The sequence below is a fragment of the Cydia fagiglandana genome, chromosome 15, assembly GCF_963556715.1.
Source record: "Cydia fagiglandana chromosome 15, ilCydFagi1.1, whole genome shotgun sequence".
NCBI lineage: Eukaryota > Metazoa > Arthropoda > Insecta > Lepidoptera > Tortricidae > Cydia > Cydia fagiglandana.
Window position 1 is genome coordinate 18,005,062 of NC_085946.1, and position 26,834 is coordinate 18,031,895.

At 38.7% G+C, this 26,834-nt stretch overlaps 3 protein-coding genes across 3 annotated transcripts; all 3 read right to left on the reverse strand.

The window, feature by feature from the left end:
- Positions 1–367: 367 nt before the first annotated feature.
- Positions 368–7,555, reverse strand: LOC134671461 (uncharacterized). Its single transcript, XM_063529323.1, has 4 exons — positions 7,440–7,555; positions 4,669–4,744; positions 2,506–2,754; positions 368–529 (listed from the first exon to the last, which is right to left on the reverse strand). Exons 1-4 carry the CDS (start codon positions 7,451–7,453, stop codon positions 389–391), a joined length of 480 nt encoding a protein of 159 aa, XP_063385393.1. The 5' UTR covers positions 7,454–7,555; the 3' UTR covers positions 368–388.
- Positions 7,556–15,948: 8,393 nt separating this feature from the next.
- On the reverse strand, positions 15,949–20,163 carry LOC134671135 (uncharacterized). Its single transcript, XM_063528906.1, has 5 exons — positions 20,014–20,163; positions 19,186–19,261; positions 17,426–17,626; positions 16,710–16,875; positions 15,949–16,105 (listed from the first exon to the last, which is right to left on the reverse strand). The coding sequence occupies exons 1-5, from the start codon at positions 20,022–20,024 to the stop codon at positions 15,972–15,974; spliced, it is 588 nt and encodes a 195-aa protein (XP_063384976.1). The 5' UTR covers positions 20,025–20,163; the 3' UTR covers positions 15,949–15,971.
- Positions 20,164–21,495: 1,332 nt separating this feature from the next.
- On the reverse strand, positions 21,496–26,342 carry LOC134671493 (uncharacterized). The gene is made up of 4 exons (XM_063529359.1): positions 26,243–26,342; positions 24,395–24,583; positions 23,699–23,843; positions 21,496–21,683 (listed from the first exon to the last, which is right to left on the reverse strand). The coding sequence occupies exons 1-4, from the start codon at positions 26,297–26,299 to the stop codon at positions 21,577–21,579; spliced, it is 498 nt and encodes a 165-aa protein (XP_063385429.1). The 5' UTR covers positions 26,300–26,342; the 3' UTR covers positions 21,496–21,576.
- Positions 26,343–26,834: the final 492 nt, after the last annotated feature.

Sequence of the window (26,834 nt, forward strand, 5' to 3'; positions counted from 1 at the left end):
GGCGTCGGCGGAAGCTGGCGCAAGCTATCAGGATGATGGAGCCCACAATAATCTAATCCATAAACCAGGAGTACAGGACAGCCCCGGCCATCATGAGGATGGTCACCATCACGCCATACACCAGGTAGGACTTCACGAACCCTGGGAAGCTCTGTAAATGGGTCATAATAGCTCTAAGTGTGAAGACATCGAGATGGATGACATGACTTACCGCAAGCTATCAGGATGATGGAACCCACAATAATCTCCTCCATGAGCCAGGAGTACAGGACAGCTCCAGCCATCATGAGGATGGTCACCACCACACCGTACACCAAGTAGGACTTCACGAACCTTGGGAACCGCTGTAAATGGGTCCTAATAAGTCCTAAGTGTGAAGACATCCAGATCACTTACCGCAAGCTATCAGGATGATGGAACCCACAATAATCTCCTCCATGAGCCAGGAGTACAGGACAGCTCCAGCCATCATGAGGATGGTCACCACCACGCCGTACACCAGGTAAGCCTTCACGAAACCTGGGCGCCTCTGTAAGTGACATTTAGATTGTTAAAAAGTTGATAATCTAGTAAATACTCGTACTTACAAGTATGGTGTTATTCTTTGTAAGAAAGGGATAAAACATAACTAAATCAGACAACAGGCCCATAAAGTTTTATGAATAAGGGGGTTAATAGTTTTATATTAGGTACGCAGAAACGTCTGCAAACGATACCACAATCAGAAATAAAAAAACTGGTCAAGTGCGAGTCGGACTCGCGTTTCAAGGGTTCCGTACATCACACAATTTTCAACAAGTTTTTTTTGTACGTGTAACGTGACGTGAGTGAAACGTCTTGAAAAACCCGAATGAGTCAATCAAGTTTTCAACACATGTAATATGAAGTTTTCTGGCGTGGTGGCTTATATCTCTGCAAATATGCAAAGTAGCTTAGATAGGAAATTAAATGCCGAACAATAGTACAAGTGTCTAAATGCGAAGACTGAAGACCGAGCTCCGCCAGGCGTGTCTCACTCCGCGATTTCGTCGCTTTGCTACAGGTAGCTAAACGTACATCCGTTCGACCCCAATTTTGGGGTTTGCCATAAGCCGCGCGTGGCGCTGCGCTGTCGCCACCTAGCGGCCATATCTGTGCTGATCGTGACAGACGCGTTTTGTTAGAGAGTGAGTCTTCTGTACCTAGTACTATTATTTATTCTGTGGCTCCGCGTAGAGCTTAAAACTCGGAGCGTTCGACGGGTCGCGCTTCCTACAACTTCCGCAAGTGTTTTAAAAAAGAAGGCCGAAGAGAGATAATACCTACAAGGTGGCCAAAAAATACGCACATTCCCGTAACCAGGGAGGTTTTGGGATTATACCTACTGAGCAACATTTACTATGGGACCCGAAATCGCGAAAAAAAATGTATCCTCCCATAGAAAACGGACCAGCCAAAACGTATGAAACAGCCAAATTTTTCTTCGCGATTTCGGGGTTGCACGTCGGCAACGGGAATACACTTAGTTTATTTTTTGGCCACCATAGTGCTTTTTAAAACACGTGACAATACCTAGTAACCTAATCAATCAGTACTACAAGTACCATTGCGGCTGTGTGCCAGATACAGCCTAGTCGCATTTTTTTATCTACAGTCCAACTCACGCTTGAAGCTAAAGGCACGCCTCTTCGGGACGCTTCGGGTCTTCGGCCTTATGCGGATATCGGCCTAGGGCCTTCGCAATAGCTGTCTACATCATGTTTCACTTAAAGTATTGCGGCTGTGTCCCTAAAAAAACCTAAACCGCATTTTTGTTTTTAAATCCGACTCACGCTTGACTCTAGATTTCTAATAAGTTTTCCTGTCATCTTTAGGTAAAGGACTATTTTGTGTATTTTTTTCAGAATTTTAGACTTAGTAGTTTCGGAGATAGAGGGGGGGAATGGTCATTTTTTGTCTATTTTCTTGAATAACTTCTAAAATATTTATCGTAAATTTATAAAAAAAATATATTTGAGATTCTCGCAATGAGCTCTTTCGTTTGATATGTAACACACATAGTTTGCAAAACTTTGATTTTTAATTTTATGGTTTACCCCCCAAAAGTAGCCCCTATGTTTAAAATTCATTTGTTGACGTTACATATCCGTTTTTGGGTCACAGACTTACATATGTGTACGAAATTTCAACTTAATTGGTCCAGTAGTTTCGGAGCAAATTGGCTGTGACAGACGGACGGACAGACAGACGCACGAGTGATCCTATAAGGGTTCCGTTTTTTCCTTTTGAGGTACGGAACCCTAAAAAAGGGGAAAAACTAACTGTTGTTAGCGTAAGACGTTTTTTCTAAATACAAAATTAATTTAATATGGGGTAGCGCCCTTCTCCCCCCAAAAAAGCGCATATGACGAATATGGTAGAAATATTCTCTGTGGACTATTATTATGGTAATAATCGTCAGACAAAAAACAGTTAAAACCCTCAAATATTCGCTCATTTACTATGACGATGTCTATTAAAGTTTACCTTGTTAGTCCCATAGCACAGGAACACAGAGAAGATGAAGGAGACCACACAGCAGACGAAGAAGAACAGCATGGCCGCCATCGCCGCCGTGTAGTCCATCAGCCGCTGGTTGTAGACCCGGTCGCCCATCGACATGCGGATGGTCTCCGGGTCGCGGTCCCAGAACTGGTTGAGGGTCTCGTCTCCCGTGACGGCGCCGAACCAGGTGTTGGCCGTGGCGAACACCACAGTTCCGAAGCCGGATATAACCTGGAAATTGTTCAAGGGTTATTAGAAACTACACTCTCAAGGGCGTCACCTAGTGATCCAAAAGACTCGAGCACTGTGAGCCTTTTTTTAGAGCTCGCCTCATCTCTTGACGCCTAAAAGGCTCAAAGCCTTTTTTATTTCATTAGTAAAATAGGCTTTTAGCCTTTTAGACGTCGTGAAATGAGGCGAGCCCTAAAAAAAGAGCTAACAGGGCTCGAGTCTTTTGGATCACTAGCGTCACCAGCAGGAGCGCTGGTGGCTTAGCGGTAAGAGCGTGCAACTTTCAATCCGGAGGTCGCGGGTTCAAACCCCGGCTCGTACCAATGAGTTTTACGGAATTTATGTAGCAAATATCATTTGATATTTACCAGTTGCTTTTCGGTGAAGGAAAACATCGTGAGGGAACCGGACTAATCCCAATAAGGCCTAGTTTCCCCTCTCAGTTGTAAGGTCAAGATGGCAGTCGCTTTCGTAAAGAATAGTGTCTACGTCAAATCATGGGATTAGTTGTCAAGCGGACCCCAGGCTCCCATGAGCTGTGGCAAAATGCCGGGATAACGCGAGGAAGAAGAAGACTCTCAAGAGGGCGTTACCACCAAGAGCAACAGTGAGCTGAACAAGCCCCGTAGACAATGATGTAGATCAGGGGTTTCCAAACTTTTTTACCTGAGGGCCATATTGGACCTCAGAGACTTAGCGCGGGCCACCGGCGGTGCCGAGGAGGGGGAGGGACGAGTGTATCTGGTTGCTACTGTTAGGGCTGAATCCCTGGAGCCTGGGATTCCCTGGGCTCACGTGGGCCGGATTGGAACGCTATCGGCGGGCCGGATTGGAACGCTTCGCGGGCCTGATTTGGCCCGCGGGCCGGGGTTTGGAGAGCCCTGATGTAGATGGATAAAAACACGCCTACATAATTTTGCCGGTGGGCAAACCGAACATGTTTTACACCGAACCGCTGTACATTTAGCATGCGACAGACAGACATGCGCGCCGCCTCTGTCCGCAAAGCTAAGTTTGTGTATTTTCCTATCGCCAGTGTGTGTGTGTTTTGGTATGGCTGTGTAAACAACAACACTTCGCGGGCTTTCCTTATTATTTTTCACAGCGAGTGTCAAAACATTAGGTAATATAGTGGATCTCCAACGTTTTAAAAACAGACATTTTACTTGACTTGCTTTGCAAAAATGCTCACTAAAGGATGACTCACTTTAGACACGACACGACAAAACGCTCCAGGCCCATGCCAATCGTTAACGCTCCGTAGCGAACCAAACGCAACTGTCACTGTCACACCAATATGGAAGAATGATAATTATGATAACGAGACACAAAGCGATTCGATGGCGAAGCGCAAGCGATTGTCACCTTGGCTAGGCCGCCCGGGTTCGTAGACAAGATGCCAATTACGTTAACGCTCGGTAGCGAACGAAATGAAACTGTCAAGAAGAGAAGAAGAGTGATGGAGAGAGTTAACTACATATGCTACGGTACGGAGCGAGCGTGAACGATTGGCATCTTGTCAACGCACCCTAAAGATTAGATATCTCTCAGACTCTCTATAGTTCGTTTTTTTTAGCATTAGAAATTAGGTAAACAATCTTGATGTGTCTTTTAATTGAAAAACACATTTTAAAAATAAGTTACAGCAAATATGTAACAATTATGAATCTAATACGATCTTTTATATTCTTCTGCTTTCATAAGTAATAGTTAATGATTTTTAAAAAGCGTTTTTAATTAAAAGACATACCAAGATCGCTTACCTTCTCTCAAGTTCTTTCTAATGCTAAAAAAAAACGAACTATAGAGGCTTTCAAAGCGTTTAATTTGGCGTTTAATAGATTAGTCTAATAACTCTAATATCGTTAAAATATGAACCCCATGGTAATATAATAGGTAAAAAAATGTACTTACAGAGCTAAATACTGCAAAAATGAAGGTGGCCGTCTCTACGGGGAGACAACAGCACCTCGCGTGTCTCATCATCGCGCTGGAAAATAATTATCAAAAATAAAGCTACTACCTACGTAATTACTTCATATAAATTAAAACATACAAGTATAAAATTAGGTCAGGAAATGAATGCTCAAAAAACGTTGTAGAGGGAAATGCTAGGAACACAATTTTTGACTCCGTAACTTTGTTTTTTTTACATAAATAGGAATATAAAACTAAAACTAACTACAATTAAAATAATTAAAACTAAAAATTAAAAACTTTGTTTGGACTAGTTAGGAGGTGAACATATCAAAAGTCCCCGGCTGTAGCCCCGCTGCTTGGGGGTGGAGGCGGGTAAGAAGGTCGAATTTTTCGGTTTTTCATTGATATCTTGGAAACTTTGCGTCTTAGCGACATGACTACTAAGACAAACCGAAAGCTGATAAAATTAGTTACAAGTTTTATCCAGTCAAGTTTTTCGATATCATGAATAGTTTTTGAGATACCCGCTCTTGAAAGTTTATTTAGGGATTTTAATTTTATCTTGATATCTACGTCAGTGAAGCTGTTAGGCCTTGTTTGGTATCATTTTCGTATAAATCGGGGGTGCTGAAATCAATTTTGGTATCACATTGACACTATTCCGAAGTAAAACCAAAAATTAAAAAAAAAAATATTTTTTAAATCCCTCTTCATGCTTAAACTGCTGAACCAATTTCGTTGAAATTTGGTATAGAAATAGTTTCAGTCTCGACACAGAACATAGGATAGTTTTAATAACCAAAAGCATCTTTTGAGGGTGAGAAAAGTGGGGTGGAAGTTTGTATGGGGAGTCAATAACCGCTGAACCGGTTTAGATGAAATGCAGGACGGAATACATCTGTGATTTAGATGAAAATGATACCAAATATGACTTCAAACCTTACCTTGAGCAGTATTAACCTCAGGAATTCAGTTTCGTCGACGAAGTTGAATTCGCCCCATACTCCATTTCACAACTTTAAAGGATGATTATTGAGATAAAAAGTATCTTATGTCCTGTCTTGGGACTCGAAATATCTGTATACCAAATTTCAATTAAATCGGTTGAGCGGTTTAAACGTGAAGAGGAATTAAAAAAAAAAGGTATTTGTTTAAAGTTTATATGTTTTTTCTTAGGAATGGTATCAATGTGATACCAAAACTGAATGCAACACCCCCGATTTATACGAAATGGATACCAAACACGGTCTAGCAGCGTCACTAATGTAGATATCAAGATAAAATTGAAAGCCTTAAATAAACTTTCAAGAGCGGATATCTCAAAAACTATTCAAGATATCGAAAAACTAGACTGAATAAAACTTGTAACAAATTTTATCAGCTTTTGGTTTGTCTTAGTAGTCATGTCGCTAAGACGCAAAGTTTCCAAGATATAAGTGAAAAACCGAAAAATGAGACCGTCTTTCCCCCCTCTGCCCTCCAGCACCGGGGCTACGGCCGGGGACTTTTGATATGTTCACCTCCTAACTAGTCCAAACAAAGTTACGTAGTCAAAAATTGTGTTCCTAGCATTTACCTCTATAACTTCTTATTGCTTGGCCTAAATCTACTACATTTTGTATTTAAAGGTAAAAGGACCTGCTATTTTTGGTCAGGGTACAGGGTACAGGGTACTTGTGCTCCAACAGTTTTTATAAGGCAGGGGGGTCATTTAACAGCGGGATAATTTAAAGTAATCGAAATATCTTCCATGTTTTACATTATTTAACTAGAGTGCCATATATGTCCAGATAGCGAAAAAAATTTGTTGTGTGTGACTCTAATTAATAATGTAAAAAACATGGAAGATATTTCGATTAATTAAATTACCCCGCAACCTAACTTGCAACCCTGCACCTTAATTATATTATTGAAATGAAACATGCTTTTGTTTTGTTACGTTCAATTTTAAAATGAAACAAATTCAATTTTAATTCCTAAGTAAATACAGTAAATACCATTACGAGTAGGAACTCAAATTTAACTCCCAATTATTCTTGTAGGTATGGAAGGCCTCTAAACTAGAGGATATTTAGTTTGTTGTACCATTATTTTCCTCGATCCTATTAAAACACGTCCGTTATTTGTTTTGCATTTTGAAGACAATAACCATTTAGTTATAAATGAAAACTGGAAGACGGATAGTGGTTATCCTAATTATTCGCAGCAAATTAGCCACACAACGCTTCCAAGATTTTTCCAAGAAATTTTCCTACTGTACGGTTTTCTAGAAACTACATTTTTCGGTATTGCGCTGTTTTCATCATTCATTCATTCATTTCGTTATTAGACACAGGAAAACTTGAGCCCTAATTTTGTGTAAGAATGACTCTGTAACAGCCATTTACAATTGCGTAAAATTTCCTTAGTAGATAATTAAAATTGAAGGGATGTTTACAAAAACAACATAACTGACTACACTGGTTGACACCTGAAACGATTAACAATGTTCTTAAAAAAGTGTCAACCGCTCTAAGCAGTTATGTTGTTTTTGTAAACATCCCTTCAATTGTATACACCTACATTAGTTTCATTACGCATATGTAGGTATAAGTTACTTCCCTACTAGCCTACTACGTATTTTCAATTTTAAGACTGCCTAACCATGACGATTCTAGAAATCTAGATTCAAATACGCTGCGTTGATTTTTATTAATTGTAAATAAGTATATATAGTCCACAATATATACAAGGTCACCAAATCTTTAAAAGTAATGGTCACTTACCTTCTATCCAACATTTTCGTTTTAATAATAGCACTACACGTGAATCACGATTGCAGAATTTTATATTCAATGTTGTATTTCGCGTCTGCACAAACAGCAACAACGCAGGCAGGCAGAAGAATGAATGGATTGAATGGCAACGAATGTACGTAATAGCCACCAAAATAATGTAACACCGCCTGATGAGGGCGCCACTGAAGTTCTTATTCCAAAATGAACTCTATTCCTTCGTCTCAACTTAGTTCTTTATTTTTCCGCAGTTTGACAGGTCGGTCTCGTAAAATGGACGCCGCGAACAGATGTTTTGTGTTATTGTATGCGTTTTTGCATGACATCATGGCGTCGCGAGCCGAAGTTTGCCGAATATATTCGGGTTTACGTCGGCCTTGCTCGGTTCGGACTCAATCAATATAGCCAAGCCTGGGAATGTCTGGGGCTCTTTTAATGGAACTTGAACCTTACTGTAATGAAATAAGGTCTGTTGTCTTTTGTTCTTAGAGCATGTTGTTTACATTTGCAGCGTTAAATTGTTTATGGGTAAAAAACGCAGTAAGATGCATGCGGTCTCTGTTGTATGTAGTAGAGATGTACTATAGATAAGCTATCTATTTTACATTTTCATCACACTTGCGCAGTAAGCGTGTTAATTCGCGCATGTGTAGCGGGAGCTAAAGACGTCCTTTTCCAAGGGAGTTATAGCTTTTTTAAATAACTAACTGATACAAACCAAGTATGTTCTAACTTCTAAGACTTCTAAGTAAAATATTTGTTAGAATACAAGGTATGAAATAAGTTATATTTTTATTTATTTTGAATAAAAATATTCAACTGCAAATTGTTTGGGAACTGAACGTCGACGTTGCAGTTGGCGTGCAGTGCCCCTACAAATAGCAATCGGGTTGCAATTTTATCGGCCCTTACTTGGCTTTTATTTGAGTTTTCCCTTACGTATCCACAATAACCTAATCCTCCTCTACAACACAATTAAGTACTTTAAGATTTTTTTTCGCATTTCTAAGATTGCAACTCCTATGATTGGACGAAAACTAACGCACCTACCCTATATGAAATTAAATGTAACGAAATTAAATTTTCTTTATTATTAAATAAAAAAGCATTAATATATTAGGTACACAAACCATACTTAAAACTAGAACACATCAAAGGCAAAGCGATATACATACATGTGACGTAAACCCGACGTCACATTATACATATAAAATAAAAGTGACTCAAGCGACGACAACATCTCGGGAAAATAAAATTCGCGGGACATTTTCATACTATTTGACAGCTGTCAACTATCATGACCGTCATTGGTTACGAATGTTTCATTAAGTCTTCTATATAAGGCAGAAGATGGCGCTGCTCGGCACAGAATAGCTGGTACGTCTGCTGAACCATGCGGAGTACTAGCACGTACATACCTGAAATATATAATTGCTTTATTTAATCATACCAAAAAGTAAAAGCTAATTAAGTTCAATCAAGAAGTAGGTAAATGCTAAAAGGAAAACATCGCGAGGAAACCGGACTAATCCCAATAAGGCCTAGTTTCCCCTCTGGGTTAGAAGGTCAGATGACAGTCGCTTTCGTAGAAACTATATAGTGCCAACGTCAATTCTTGGGGTTAGTTGTCAAGCGGACCCGATTCTCTCATGAGCCGTGGCAAAATGCTGGGATAACGCGAGGAAGACGAAGAAAGAGGTACTTACAAAACGCGATGCCCATGGCCGCAACGCCGGGAGTAACGTGGTCAGTGAGCCAGACGTAGAGGTAGAAAAATGGTGACCATCATGAGGGTGGTGATCACGACTCCTTACACCAGGTACGCCTTCAGGCAGGCCGGGCTTCGCTGCAACCATTGAAAGATAAAGAGGTACGTACAAAACGCAATCCCCATGGCCGCGATGCCAGGAGTAACGTGGTCAGTGATCCAGATGTAGAGGTAGAAGATGGTGACCATCATGAGGGTGGTCATCACGACGCCGTACGCCAGGTACCCCTTCAAGCGGGCCGGGCTTCGCTGCAACCAATGAAAGATAAAGAGGTACTTACAAAACGCGATTCCCATGGCCGCGATGCCGGGAGTAACGTGGTCAGTGATCCAGATGTAGAGGTAGAAGTTGGTCACCATCATGAGGGTGGTGATCACGACGCCGTACGCCAGGTACACCTTCAATAAGGCCGGACTTCGCTGTAACCATTCAATATTTTACTCTAAGAACAAATGAAATCACTTTCTATGAAAATATTTTAATTTGTGTTATTTCAAGTAGACACACTATACTGTTTAAATTACAAACCGAAATATCGCCCAAATCTAAAAAGAAAACGAAATTTTCGCAGTTTTTTCGTATTATGAAAATGTTACGTTCGGCGCTCGAGGTCTCAAACTTGGATTATTTATTGGGCCAACATCATAAACAAGTCTGCAAAAAATCAGAACTATCGGATTTGATGTAAATGCGAAATCTATAAAATTACTGTATTACTGTATGTTACTGCAGTTGCCATCCGTCACCTTCATAGTTACTTCCGAAGTCGTCATATGACTCACATATGATTCCATTGACGAACATTTCAGGACTGGCTTTACGGGCAATACGAATGGGGCATGAATGGGGCCAGTACAGCGGTATGACACCGCTACAACGCGATTGTTTGATGAGTTGGCATCACGCGCGCGATTGGTTACTCTAATTTGTGAGTGACACCACTGAATTAGTACCATTTTTGGGGTTCCGTACTCAAAGGGTAAAACGGGACCCTATTACTAAGACTCCGCTGTCCGTCCGTCCGTCCGTCTGTCACCAGGCTGTATCTCACGAACCGTGATAGACTAGACAGTTGAAATTTTCACAGATGATGTATTTCTGTTGCCGCTATAACAACAAATACTAAAAAGTACGGAACCCTCGGTGGGCGAGTCCGAATCGCACTTGTCCGGTTTTTAGTGTCCGTAAGGCCCGTCTTTAGAGATATATGTACGTCTATGTACGATCCCGATAATTGCGAATTCAATAAAATGTCTAACCAACTAACCTTGTGTATCCCATAGCACAGAAGTACCGAGAAGACGAAGGAGCCTATGCAGAAGGCGTAGAGAATGAGGCCGCAACTGGTCATAGGACTCAGCTCGTAGTCCAGGGAGGCGTGGGGCATGTCCGGGGAAAGGCTCTCGAATCCTAATTATAAATCAATATTATAGGACTATTTTACACAGAGAGAGAGAGAGGAAAACCCAGACGCAGCTTTTTGGAGCAAGTGAAAGAAAAAGTGGGGGTCGTGTCGTATCAAAAAGTCAAAGAGCTGGCGCAAGATTGGGAAAGCTGGAAGATACTCCACCGACAAGAGAATAACTCTTAAGTTAATTATGATGATGATGATGATTTTACACGGACCAAGCAAAGCCTTTTTCTAATACAGTCGACTAAACAGGGTAATTGCGTCATTTTGATTCTTGAATTCATACACACTTCAGTTTGTCATGACGGTTTATATTCAAATTTCGTCAAGTGGACGAAAATTTGAGCCGGACTAAAACTAGCGCATAGACCCTACTAGGCGACGATCCTCACGGCCCAGTGTGCATTAATGTACACTTCGTTTTAATATAATTAGAATTTTTTATTGACCAGTTAAGGTAGCATTTCTTTTGTTTCATGGCTTTTTAAAACCAACGAAATTCTTTCCAATTTACTTATAGAACGAGATTCAAATTAAAAAACTTTGTAAGGTGGGTCTTATACAGTGTGTGTTTGACCACGGGGCTTTAAATCCAGGGCTCGATTCTACTCGCTAAACTGGGCTACTTTTACTATGGCACCGACCCCAAAATCTCGAAAAAATTTTTTTACTTTTTCATACATTTTGGCTGATCAGATGTCAACGTTTTCTATGGAAAAGCCAAAAGTTTTTCCCCGATTTTAGGGTTGGTCCTATAGTAAAAGTAGTTCAGTTTAGCGAGTAAAATCAAGCCCTGGATTTAAAGCCCCATGGTCAGACACACCATGTATATATGTATAAACATATGAAGATATTTACAATTTACATTACCTATACACACATTTGCCGTCACTACTTACTACTTACAGGATTTTTAATAATTACCTTCTTGGAACATGGAGTATGACATATCCTTTGGAGGACCCTCGATTAAGCTAAGGTCCAAAAATATGCGCGCTAGCGTTATGGTCACTATGCCGAACATTGACAGCACCTAAAAATAACGACTTTAGACTCAAGCCTAAGATTGATCTCTCACTGCTGGCTACTTCCATATTTATTTATATAGCTGAGTGAGCAATTCTCAAAAAGTTTATACATTTCGACAAAATAGGGTAAAATATTGAGTCAGTTCATTTTACACATCACATCATAGATTTCTAAAAAAGTAAGAGCTAGTGGCCTAGCGGTAAGAGCGTGCGAATTTCAATTCGGAGGTCGCGGGTTCAAACCCCGGCTCGTCATCAATGAGTTTTTCGGAACTTATGTACGAAATGTCATTTGATATTTACCAGTTGCTTTTCGATGACTAATCCCAATAAGGCCTAGTTTACCCTCTGGGTTGGAAGGTCAGATGGCAGTCGCTTTCGTAGAAACTAGTGCCTATGTCCAATCATGGGATTAGTTGTCAAGCGAACCCCAGACTCCCATGAGCCGTGGCAAAATGCCGGGATAACGCGAGGAAGAAGAAGAAGATCTTAGATTTCTATAACAATTGGTATGCTGGTAACGTTCATGAAGCTGAACAACTTCCACCATATTTCCCAAAATGCCCCAGAAAGTTATTATAAAACTTTTCTGTTTTGTTACCAGATTTCCTTACACATTCGGTAACAAAAAAGGAATGTTTCTTAGAATCTTTCTGGGACATTTTGGGAAATGTGGTGGAAGTTTTTCAGTTTCGTATACTCTACCAGCATACCAGTTTTTATAAAAATCTAAGATGTGATCTACTTTTCGATCTTTTGAATTGCTCACCTACGACGAAATTTGTTATTTTTGATTAATTTTCGGGGTTATTCGCGGACGGTCTAAAACGCAAAATGACTACAGTAATATTTTGTCTGTATCGTTATTAGTCTGCATCGCAAACGGTCTAGAACGCAAAATGTCCACTTTTTATATCACCACATTTTACATAGGCAGGTTAGGTCCGTTAGGTATCTTCAAATGGCCGAAGGCCAAACAGCACAGAAGAGGAGGCCCGCGGAAGCGGGTCTCCATCGACATCGCTATAAAGTTAAGATAAAACGGAAAAAAAAATAATGTGGGCATTTTGCGTTCTAGACCGTTTGCGATGTAGACTAATAGCGATATAGACAAAATATTACACTAGTCATTTTGCGTTCTAGACTACCCGCGAATAACCCCAATATCTTGAGTTATAATAAATCATAGTTAGTGTTTTTTACTATTTCAAGAGCTTAAATGTGTAGTTATACTTACACAGTTGATGAACCCATGGAAAAAACAAACCGCCTCTATTGGAATGCAACCTAAAGCTTTTGGTGGATGCATCAGCGTGTTGCTGTAAATAACAAAATACCGAATATACTCACAATGAGTCCTATTTGACTGACAGAAAGCGACAGGATCACTATAAATATCATAACTTTTCTCACTAATACAAAATTACGAGAGAAAAGTGGCGACCCCAGGTTCGGTGCATTTTTAATCCAGCGTATTTCGCTAGCCGTGCAAAGGGGAAACGCCAGCAGCGTGCTAGGTACATTTAGCCGGGTACCTATGGCCTAATAGCATATAATACCCTTAATTTTTATATTTACCTAGTTATAAGTTTGTAAATTTCTGTATCTATATACATTTCTTTTTAAACTTGTTTACCTTTTATTAATTTCTTGAGTCAAATAGGCCCTCTGAAATATTACAGGCTGAATTTTAGAGGTTAATTTGGAATACTGACTCGACTTCACGCGTTTCTTATAGTTTGTTCTGATAATAAATACAGTGCCATATTTAACATAAGTATTTATTTAAAACTTAATTTAGTTTAATTAGTAGACATGCGCGAAACAGTGCTTCGAAAAGTGATGCTATATCACATCACTTTTCCGAACACGTAATGGTACACTGAGATATCACATCACTCATCACTCGAAACATGACCCGAACGTGAAACAGCGCTCGGGCGCGCGCGAGACGGCCACATTACAGCTATCTCTTACAGCGCATACAGCACTCTAGTGATTCTAGTGCGTCTCGTATCCGTATCGGCGATCGATCTATTTATTACGCGTTGCGTTTTGTCACCTTTATGTGAAAGTTTTTTTGTTAGTTCTTATAAATCATAAAATAATGTAATTATGTAATATGTATGTAAGTTTCGGAGGTAGATAATTGCCTATGGAGCTTCCCGATATGGTGAGTATTCTATAACAATGCGTACATTTTGCTCGCTTTGGTTCTGTCTCCGTAAAGTAGTTCGTTTATAGTCATTTTTTTTAAATAGGTCAATCAAGTTAAAGTCACCAATAGTCCGTAAAAAACCGATTACTCACCAGCACTAATACATTATCAGAATATTGCCATAACGAAACTATTATTTACACTTTTCACAATTTAATTTAACTATACTCGTATTTGCAGTTTAGTTCAATCAGTCTTTATAAACAACTCGAATTTCTACAGTCAGTCTCGATATGCACTAATTCACAATTAAATTAAAGGATTAACATGTATTAACTCGTACTTAGTTTGCCGCGAACCGCGAAAGTCAAGCAAACTATCAAACATTTCACAACAATAATATTAAACGGTTTTCGTCAAATTCAAAATCGCAAATAAATTACTCCATTTGACCGCGTCCTTCTTGTATTATAAGAAAACATTTTAAGCTCTACGCGGACGCATTAGAGTTTTAAATCTATTGCAGAAAATCATATTCGTAAAAATATTAGTGAGTGACAACTTAAACCGCGGCGATCGGCCGAGCGGACCTATCCGAATGGTTCCGAAGATAGCCGAAAGCATCGCAGAGCGAGAGCGAGCGAGCACTGAGTGCGAGTGCGAGCGAGATAACAAAGCAATGATGGCATGGCATGGCGAACAAACATGACACTATCACAAGTGACATTACACATTACGCGCTCCGTGCGTAGACTTGAACTGACCGTTCAAATCGGCGAGTCAATGTATTTGGAATTGAATCCATTTCGCGCGCTTCGGCCGGTCGTTGGCGCTCGCGCGCTCGGTGCAGCTCGCGTGATGCGTGATGTTTGAAGTACTGGTTGATTTCGCGGAGAGATACGTAATGCCATATTACGTGTTCGAGAGATATCTCATTTGTGATATTACGAGCATTACTTACACATGTCTATTAATTAGTTCGTCTATCATAAGATTTATAAGATATGTTAGCAAATCCTAAGTATTTTTGTAGATTAAATGATTAAACTTTAACTATTCTAGAAGTTGCTTGAATTCACAATCAATTATTCTTGACATAAAAAAACATAGGCTTACCTTTTTTGCTGCATTTTTTTGCAATACATAAGTTTAAATTAGAACAAATGTAATGCCATAAAGACAATTTTCAACAAGGACACGTTCACTGGTTACTATTCTATAATAAAGTAATAAATCAAAACAGATTTTTAATTAAATTTAAATCAGTTTGCAGTGGTTAACATACCAGCAATGATTTGAATGTACTAACTATCATACATCATTTAGAGTGTGAACGTTGTTTTGAAGAAACATATATGACATGTTTGTTAGCTAATAAATTAGTTCATTATTTGATAAACAATTGTATTGTTTTGTGCTATCAAATTATTCCTATTGTATACCCGTACAATCAATTGCAACGTTTCGTTTAATTTATTTTAGCACATCATATACTTGCAGTAAAATCACTAACTCGCTTGACATGTTGAAATCTTAATTCTGTGGCAAAATAAAAATGTCAAAAATGTGATACAACAAAGTTAAATGTTTGTCTACCTATATGTCGGCGGCCGATCGTAAGATCAGGCATATCGTGAAATTTCTAGGCATATCGTGAAACGTGAAAATCTTTGACACGTTCCTTGAGTCGACGGAGCCCCGCTACGCGGGGCTCCTATTTCTGGGTAGTTTGCCCTTCGGGCATCTGAAGCAACCCGACGAAACTATCTTACCTATATATTGGTTTAATGTGACTATTCTCAAAACAACACACAGGAACATTACGATCTGCCTGATCTTACGATCGGCCGCCGACATATATATCATAGCTCCTGTTCTTCCTACAGATATTAATGAATGACTGCACAAAAAAGAACTGACTTTACAAAGCACTTAAAAATATAGAACCAATTCTGTTTACACTAATTTGAAAAGGATTAAATAAATAAAACTGTTTTTACTTACCTACGTAGGTAGGTACATATTTTATTACAACTTTTATCAAGGCGAAAATACTTAAAAATTATAAATGACCTACTCATAGGTACTTAAACTACTTAAGTACAAATGCAATCCATCTTGCAAAACAGGCACATAAAATAAGAATTTTAAGGTAGTTTAGCTATCTAAGGTAGGTAAGTATTCGTTGCAAATATAAAGCATAGTTTGTTGATTCAAAATATCATTCTGATTTTTTGATAAAAGTATTATGTATGTCTTCCGCACCAACCACAGGATATATCCATATATCACTGAAAAAAGAAAACGACTATTAAATTCAAATTAGGTACAATCATCTTCTATCCTAACTCGTACCTATGAGTAATTAATATTACCTACATACTCGTATATTATAAGTGCGAACTCTGCCTGCCTGTCTACTCGTATATGTTACCACTTCATGAAAATTGAAAATCATGGATAAACCGCTGAACCGATAATTATAACATAGTATTACTGTGGAGTTAGACTAAGGATCATCATTTTCAAAAGCTAGTTCTAAACTATTTTTGAACGATGCTGGAAAGCTCGAATTAAACTTAAAATTAACTTTATATCTTTGTTTAGGAGTGACTATTTAATTATTTAAATGATGCAGTTCTGAGATAAGATATTTTCAAAAACGAGAGAAAAATAATCACACAAAATTAAAAAGAACTTTGGTTTTGATACGTAATTACTTTCAAACTGTTGATTTGATCATACTGTTTCGGACTAAGTTGGCTTGTCCTACAATAAAGTTGTCATTTAGGTGTATAATTCTAATATAGGCTTACCACGCAAAATAGGCGCAATAATATGACGTCGAGTTGCGGAAACCAAGCCCACGAAAACCTGTAAAACCTATAAACTTACCACATATAACAAAAGCCAGGGCTATACCGCCATTTATTAGGTCATAATTTTGTCCAGGGATTTTTAGAACCGCCATAAAGGCTATAGCGATGATAGTGGCAGAGATCATGACTGTCTCCAGGATCGAGCCGAAAAACAGATACGCCAACACCAGTTTAGGCTTTTTCTGAAACAATTTTGTTGAGTATTATATGTATTATCTTCGTACGGTCAATAACAAATAACGTTAGTATGTCTCGCAACAGCTTACATTCGATTAAATTCAAACAAATAATTATATTAATATTCAACATCAAAATTGAAAGGGCCATATTGTTATGTACTGTAAAACGTTGTACAATAAATGTGCGAAAAGGTAATTCCTGCTTTTCGTTCTTGTATCGTAATATTCGTAATGTACTATAGTATGTATGTATACAGTTTGTCTTTTACCACAAAATAAATAATAGTACTAGGCACAGAAGACTCACTCTCTAACAAAACACGTCTGTCACGATCAGCCCAGATATGGCCGCTAGGTGGCGACAGCGCCACGCGCGGCTTATGGCAAACCCCAAAATTGGGGTCGAACGGATGTACTTTTAGCTACCTGTAGCAACGCGACGAAATCGCGGAGTGAGACACGCCTGCTTTTACTAACTCGTGTTTTACGAAATTGGAGTGTGTCATATTATCATATCATGCGCGATAAACTTTAATACTTATTTAGTATTTACCAAACGAATTCCTTGGAGCAATAATACAGCAAATACTCCAGAAATAACCGTCAGAAAACAGGCAACGGCATAAATGGGAAATATAACGATCCAGGTGGGCAAGAATTGGGAGAAATTAAACTGAAGGAAGCTGATCGCTACTCTGGTCACGATCAACGCCTCTGTGGAGAGGCAGGCTAGGGCAGAGAGGCAGACGATGATCTGAAAGTTTAAAACAAATGAGATGATTTTTATTAAGTATTTGCAGGGTAATGTACAGACGTCTGAATGAAATAGGACACAGAAAGTCGGTTTATTATCAGGCAACGAAGGCCTCGGTACGCATAACAATATCATCATATGTATAACAATATTATCATCATTGTCCTGTAACATCAATAAGATGATGTTTAAACAGCGACCATAAGAGTGCGGCACTTCCACAAAGAAGTCCAATGCGAGAGCGGCAGCCCCGACCGCATAGCTAGCAGGAGAATGCCGTGCCCGGTGACGAAGCTCCCACCTTCGCACTGGTGTCTCAGTTCCCACCTATAGTTAGTTTTTTTTAGCATTATAAAGAACTTGAAAGAAGGTAAGCGATCTTGACATGTCTTTTAATTGAAAAACGCTTTTTAAAAATCAGTAACTATTACTTATGAAAGCAGAAGAATATATAAATGATCGTATTAAGGGACCCACTGATTAACAGTCCGCCGGACGGTAGCGGCCTGTCAGTTAGAACAAAATTTTGACAATTCCGAACAACTGACAGGCCGATACCGTCCGGCGGACTGATAGTCAGTGGGCCCCTTTAGATTCATAATTATTACATATTTGCCGTAACTTATTTTTAAAATGTGTTTTTCAATTAAAAGACACATCAAGATTGTTTACCTTATTTCTAATGCTAAAAAAAACGAACTATAGTGTGAAGACAGTATTCTTAAAATTAGAATTTTATCTTAGCAGATAAACTAGCACTATGTTTTATGTAAACTAAACTTACGGCGATTGGCCTAACTGCAAAATGCATTACAGCCATAAAATTGTCTACCTATGCCTATGGTGGTCAAGTTTACTTTTCGCCACTTTATTAAATTGAATGTATCTATATGTAGATTAGTTATACTGGGAATCCCTTCAACACTCGATACGCAGTATCTATCACTGCACGCGGTCAAGGGGCATGAGCGGTTTGATAAATCGTCGTGCACGAGTATTAATGAAGTTATTGATTTATTTTAAGTATATGTGTTCTTTCAAGATAAATCATGCGATTAGTTTATCTTACGTGCATATTTTTAAAGTTGGACAGTGTACTTATTTAAAGTTGACATTAAAGCATTAAATTCTATCTAATATAGGTACCAGTGGAGGCGCGTCCATAAAAGCCGATTCCCACCGGCTTGCCTGTTTTTGAACGTTTGAGCAGAGTTGTAAAGGAAATACGAGTATGTAAGCCAAATTAGTCCCGGCTTGTCCATGGATATGTTTGATGCGCCGCCACTGATAGGTACTTCATTTCTACTTTATTTATTTTATCACCCTACAGGTCGATCTACCGCCAGTTGGACATATAATCTTGGCCTTTGAGGACAATTTGCACAACTACAAAAGTTCACAAATTAGTTAAGCAGTTAATAACATATAACGTTTATAATGACACTCCCTTACTTCGTTCTATTCAATTTGCTCCAAAGTTAGCTTAGACGAACTCTAGTCAAGTGGTAACCATCATCCTGAATGTCAACTAACTGCAATATAAATGAAAATATACGTACTACATGAATTATGGCAAAAATGTAACATGTCTTCTCTACTCGCATACAACAGCATTTCTCGCGGCGGGAGCGACTCCTGAAAATGTTCAATTAAAATATTAAAATAGTGTTAGAAAATGTTTTGATTCGTGTTGTTTTTAAGTAGTCAAGGGGATTTGGTGTTTAAATAACTACTGATACACTTGTTTATAATAATAGATTCAGATTCAGATTCATATTTATTTGCAGAAAAGGGGTTAGTTACAGGTCTTAACTTTAGGTTACTTTAGGTTAGGGTAGAGGTAGGTCTACCTACATATATAATAATAGGAAATCACAGTGGTTAAGTAAAACATTAAGTAGGTGACTTAAAATTATTTCATTTTCCTCCATTCCAATTTAAATAATGTATTATCTATTTGTATAATAATCAAACAGTAAATTATAAAAAAAAATGTTTAAAAGGTTCATTTTCTAACTGGTGTGTTAAAATCATTACTTAAATATATTGCGAACAATCTGTTAATAGAATTCTTGTCCACATGAGAGATAACTATTATAATTTTTTTATTTTTTAAAACCATAAACATACTTAAAAACAAACTTAGAATAAAAAGTAACCTAAAATTAAAACTACCTACAAAACTAAAACTAATACCTAAAAAAAAATACATATATGTATATAACATGATGTGGGTGATCTAGCCGAATATGTATATGTATATTAGGCTAGATCACCCAGGTCCGAACCCTGTGGAAGGGTTCCCATAAGGCTGGCCCACTATTATTATTAAATCTAATGTTTGAACCATTAACACAAAATTAACATAATAAAATTAATAAACTTACCGTACGTCCATCTCTGCCGCTCAATAACACTTTATAACTTGAATTCTTGGACATCGCATTACTGCTGGCCTAAGTTGAAACCCACATACCTGAATCATATTACAGCTATCCCTAGCAGAAACCCGAAAAGGTTATGCTTTAAAACAATTTACAGGTTCCAGGCCAAAAGAAACCTTATTTGAATGTAATAAACACATATTTACTTTCTCATTTTTACACTGCTTGATGTTTTTGAGGTAATACTTGATTAAATTGTATAATAGTGTAAACATGATGATTTGCAATGCTGGTCTGTTATCGTATGACCCTCCGACTAGGGTTACCAGATACACATTTAGAATTTCCTGACAAAATTCCTGATTTCCGAATATTTTTCCTGACATATTCATATTTTTGACGACGACGGGGGGGGGGGGGGGGGTTTCGTCTAGCCGTTAGCGATGGTCACTCGATACTAATTTAAGTAAATAAAAAGGTACTTTATAAATCAAACTATCAATTCAAAAAATTCCTGACATTTTCTTGTTCCGTCCCCATTCCTGACAAAAGGCCAAAATTCCTGACATGCCAGGAAAATTCCTGTCATCTGGTAACCCTACCTCCGACGTTAGTTACCGCCATAGTGTGTGTAGGTAATACGTGTGTGTATAATAATATGTGTGTGTGTATGTGTAATAATACAATCATGTTTGGAAGCACGTTAATTAATGAGGAATTAATAAATACAAAACTTCAAATCCTTGCTGCTAGTCTGGGGGCTTACCGGGAAAACCGATATAATAAGAGTGACAGGGAAAGATGCCTGCAATTTGCGAATTTCGATTTTCGCGTTTGGCCCCCATGTTCGGAAAGAAAAAAGACGTGAAATCTGTGCGTGGAATGTATTGGGCTCCATAGATTTTAGGATTGGGACTCTATCGTTACAGGTAACACTTCCAGGCAGTAACAAAATAATAGTTACAATTTTAATTGTTTCCATTTCTTTATTTCGTAATATGTACATATTATTAAATCTATTCTAAAGGTAGGAAAATTTAGGTACCTATATTCGTTTTCGTTATATTTAATTGTTACCTATTCATGTCGTAGGATTCGAGATAATTCGGATATTTCACAATTATAGGTAAACGTGAAATATTTACCCAGTTTTTTTAGATCGTCTTTTTGCAGTGACGTCAGTGACGTCATATTTGGCATCTCCTTTACATATGTACAGTGGGCCATATGTACTGCAGGACGTTGTACAAAACACGGTCATGTTTTAATTTATCATCATTAGCGAATTTCCTAGTTTCCGCACTTGTATCGTAAATACCACGGACTAGCAAGCGCAGCGTAGGACGTCCACCCATAAGATGGACAGACGAACTTGTTAAGGTCGCCGGAAGACGCTGGATGCGAGTCGCTTCCAACCGGCGCGTATGGAGGTCCAAGGGGAAGGCCTATGTTCAGCAGTGGCCGTCTATAAAAGGCTGAGATGATGATGATGATGATCGTAAATAACAATTTTTTTACCGCCTTATTTATTATTCTGAGTTAATGTGGCGTAGAGTGGAGCAATTTTCAGCAATCATCCGTAGTGAGCAATCTCGTGTGTGCCGTGACGGGGGCGCGTTCGGAAAGCACCACGTATGTCTGGTACACAAGTAGCAGCGTTACCGAATATATAACTGTAAAGAAAAACATATGCCGGTTACTTTTTCGTGAGAAATGACAATATTATTTATTAATATTTAATTACATAAAACGGGTCTACCGCGATATAATTTCGGGTAATTTAGTGATACTAGAAGTATTTGAACAAATCACCTAAAGCATTTTTCAGAAAAATATTTTAATTTGTTTTTATCAAGTAGAAAGAAACACTACTATATAAATTATAAACTGAAATAAATGTCATATACTAAGAAAAAGTGACCAAGGCCTCCAGTGCCCCAGGCTGGAATCTAACCAGAATGCTATCGCAGCAGGTGCCTGAACCACTCGGCCACCGGGCCACAGCGGCATAGGTCGAATTTTTCCAAGTATATGCACTTCTTACTGAAGGCTTTCTTATTCCAGCCTGGGGCACTGGAGGCATTGGTCACTTTTTCTTAGTATATGACATTTATTTCAGTTTATAATTTAGTGATGTTTTATTTATATCTCCGTTTACATTTGCTGGGACGTCAGTCTTTCCGTGACCACAGTTGGTGCAACTCAGCTAAAACGTTGGAATTTATGGTAAAAACAATGAAATTATATCGCGGTAGACCCGTTTGTGTAATTAAATATGTGTACAAAACGCGAGAGTTTAAAGTGTTATAAAGGAGAAAAAATTAAAGCTACTGACTATAGTTCGTTTTTTTTAGCATTAGAAAGAACTTGCAAGAAGGTAAGCGATCTTGACATGTCTTTTAATTGAAAAACGCTTTTTAAAAATCAAAAACTATTACTTATGAAAGCAGAAGAATATAAATGATCGTATTAGATTCATAATTGTTAAATATTTGCCGTAACTTATTTTTGAAATGTGTTTCTCAATTAAAAGACACATCAAGATTGTTTACCTTATTTCTAATGCTAAAAAAAACGAACTATAGTCAGTAGCTTTAATTTTTTCTCCTTTATAACACTTTAAACTCTCGCGTTTTGTTAAGCCCAAGCGATTGGCTTTTCATGAAGCTCCTCGTTATAAACATACAGAGTGTTTTTTTTTTGTATGTATGTGAGGGATTCCTCAAAGTATCGTTCATACTGAACAACTATTGGAATCGTGAACAAGCAGAATTTCTCTTTGCTTCAAAGTATGACCACTTGATCAGACACAACAAAATTACTCTGTATATTATGTAATCTGTAACATACGTGAGTGACCCGTTTAAGGATAATTATTCAACTGTTTTCTCTTTTACTGTTCAGTTAACCTTTTCGACGCCGTGTCAAACGCAAAAGCTGTCACGCGGACGCCACGTCACAGAAGTGTCAAAACTAAAATTGAACTTTATGCATATGCACGTGTAGGTCTATGTTGCTCTGTGGTCTGTGACCGAAAAATCAGTCTTTGGCGTTGGACCTGCGGTGCGGATATATCGGTCACTGGCGTCCAAAAGGTTAATGATTCACGGTAAGTTTCACATTTCTGTCGGAATGGGCCGTATAAAAAAATAACTTGGAATAGAGACGTTCCATATTACCTAGTCGTCAAGTCTCAACTCAATGAAATGTCATAAATTATCATTACCGTAAAATGGGGTGGGGTCATAACTGAAATTCAAACCTCGATAACATTTTATTTTTACATTGGTAGTAAAACTGAATAGTGTAGTATATACTGAGTGTTCCGGACGTTTGTATTTTAGTTTTTATTTTATTTTGGGTAGTTACATTTCATAACTTTGACGATAAAGAGGAAAACCCACCTCACCCCGTAGTGCCTCGTATTTGGGGTGAGAGGGGTTTTCATACAAAGGTGATTTTGGAAGATTGTTGTATCGATTTTTTTTATTATGCGTATTACTATAGCTCCATTTTAAATTGGAATACATTATTGTTGTAGCCTTAAAATCCCTTCTTACCCCCTCTCAAACCTTCTCTCCCCATTTATAACCCACCTCTCCCCGCGAAACCTACTCACCCCGTTTTACGGTACACAAGGTCATATTTTTCAGATCACTCGGTACCATCTAGAACTTGCTATACTTACCGCAGACCCCGAGGGGGACCATTGCGTATAACACAACGTACAGTTGACCCCACATTAGCCACATGAAAACCACAGTGCCTATGGCGCTCAGGGCCACTGAGATCATCCCGTATATCAGGTACGCCATTATGTAGCGTTTCTTGTTCTGAAACAATATCAATCAATATATAAACTACTTAGAAACACTTTTATTATATTTATTATATACTACGAAAAAAAGAAAAGGATAAAATATGTATAGACCTTACAATCGACCTTTTATAATAGGACAGATTTTCGACGTCAGTTAAAGCCATGGTTAAAACTAATAATCATTAAAAGCATTAAATTATTGTTAAAGCATAATTTGATAGTTTTTTTTTAAATACAAAAAAAAATGACTTTCGATAAATATTTCCGAACACATAATTTAAGTACTTAAGTAGGTATTTAGGTAATTATAAACCTTTTTCTACAGTTAGACCTAGAAAAGTCTGCAACAATTTTGATAGCATACGAAGTGCAAGTGTTATTTCAAACGTCAAACTCTAACTCAACCAGTAACCTTAGATAATTTATAAAGTAGGTAGGTACTATAGATTGTTGTGATCTTCCACTTAAAAATAGCTCCCAGGAGATTATTAAAATGGTGATGGTGGTCATAATTATGTCCCCCCATTCAGTTACCTGTTGGTCCATCTTCTGTGAGTATCTTACCTTACGTAAACCATGGCAGAGTGCAACCGCGAAGGTGAGCGCTATGATCGAGCCAACGCAGCAAGCCACGCTTATGCCGATGTACGTCCAGTCTACCACCACCTCGCTGAGGACTGAGGGGTTGCACCACAGGACCAGGATGAAGACCAGGGAACCCAGGCTGGCGAGAGCGCCCAAACTGCATATTACCTGAATATAACAGAATTAAATCGCAATTAGAACCAATAGAAACAATAGAACCAACAAAAAATAACGTACTGCACGATTCGAACTTTAAGATACGTCAATAATAGATCTAGAAACGATATGGATTAGATGTGTCAGTGTCGAAAGTGACGCTTTAGTTTGAAGAAACGTCACATTTGACACTGACACATCTAATCCATATCATTTCTAAATCTATAAATTCACGCATCTTAAACTTCGAATCGGGCCGTAATATTGTCACGGCTTATATTCCCTGAAATAATATAAAGTAAAATACAAGGTAAATATATTTAGCCCGAATAGCCTCCTTCAGACGGTGGCAGAGCGCCTAGACGGCCCTTTCCAGCTTCACTGGGATAAGCTGCACAGGGCGTCTAACTGACCATGTGATTTTAGTTTTAATTTTAAATTAATGTTATTATTTATTTATTTATTTTTTATTGATTCTAATTTTAATTTTAATGTACATATTGAGTGTGTTTTATGTGTTAATTGTGTAATTATGGATCATGTATCTGAAATAAATGAATTTATTATGTTGTATGTCTTTCCCATCACGGAACAATGGTGTTCCGGACCTTTGGGAGGCGTGCGCGGAGCCGAAGCCAACACGTAGAGGCCATTTTGACACTTTAATGAAATGTAAGGGGTACACCGAGCGGATGCTGCCCTTACCCGTGTCATGGGACGCACGCAGAGGCAGCACCCGCCAGGGTGTAAGGGCTATTGAGAGTTGATGAAATCTAAAATGAACTAGGTTATTGGGTGAAAGCGATGGACTAAGTACTGAGCTATGGGGTAAAAAACCGGACGCCTGTCTAATAAAACGGTATGCAATTTTATTTCCGGCAGACGGTGACTCGCCCTCACAAGATGGGCCCCCACAAAAAGCGACATCTAGGATGGCTCAAGGACAACACCGGTGTGAGCGGCTCAGGGGTGTCGAGAGGTGTGCGCCGCTTTCTACCCAGTGGCTGTTAATAGCTACTGTGCCAACTCGCGTCTTATGCATATTTCACTTCCACCCCTGGAGCTTATAGCTCTAACGACTCCACTCTGGCCGGCCGGCTAAGGCAAGCCAGAGGCAGAGAATCCTGTCCCACCCACCCTCCTTGCGGGTAACAGAACTCCCCAGGAGCACTCGGGTACGTGAGGTCGCTAATCCCCAACAGCTCGCCACAAGCTGCCCTAGCTGCGTTGACTGATTGCACTGGTAAAACCAGCGGGCGATGGGGTCGTCACATCCCTACGCCTAATTTATTATTATTATTATATATGGTTTGCTTGGATTTCTCTCTCTTTTCTATTAAGGCCCCCTTGCACCATCCCTCTAACCCGGGGTTAAGCGGTTAAACCATAAACCTAGTGTCAAATTGTACGAAATTAGTGCACGTGCAAGTCAGTGGAATGATTAAATTGTTTTAAAATAATAGACAAGTACGATTATGAACATGTTCTTAAATCCAATTGGTTTACTCCGAAATCAAGCAATGTTACTATCCGGTATCCGGCCGGATAGTAGGTCACTATCCGGTATCCGGCCGGATAGTAGGTCACTATCCGGTATCTGGCCGGATAGTAAATAATGGCCGGATACCGTATAGTAACCGGATATCCGGTGCATCTCTATTTTATACTTACGAGATTGACGACCGAGAATATGAAGCATCCTTTTTCCATCGGCATGCCGCAGCACATCTCGGACGAGCAGCAATAACGGGACCGCCTGAAAACAAAACCAGCATTAATTACCACCATAAAAACAAATATAATAAAAAATAATACCTACAAAAATAATTAATATTATCGGACAATTTTACACAGGGGGGCGATTTTTGAATTTCTATCGCTCGATTTCGTCACTCGAAAATGGGTGGAAAACGGAGAAATGCTAATTTATTTAAATACGAGCGATAGAAATTTGGAATCGAGTGGTATTGACCACTCGTTTCCAAATCTCAATTCTATAAGTGAAAATTAAATGCCTAGTTTTGGAGTAGATATTATTGAACGAAATACACGAAATCGAGCGGTCGAAATTAAAAAATCGCCCCCCAGATAAACCTAGTCCCACAGTAAGCTCAATAAGGCTTGTGTGGCACTAGACGACGATATACATAATACATAGGTATACATAGATAACATCCATAACTCAGGAACAAATATTTGTGATAAACACACAAATAAATTCCCTTACCAGGATTCGAACCCGGGACTTCCCGCTTCGTAGGCA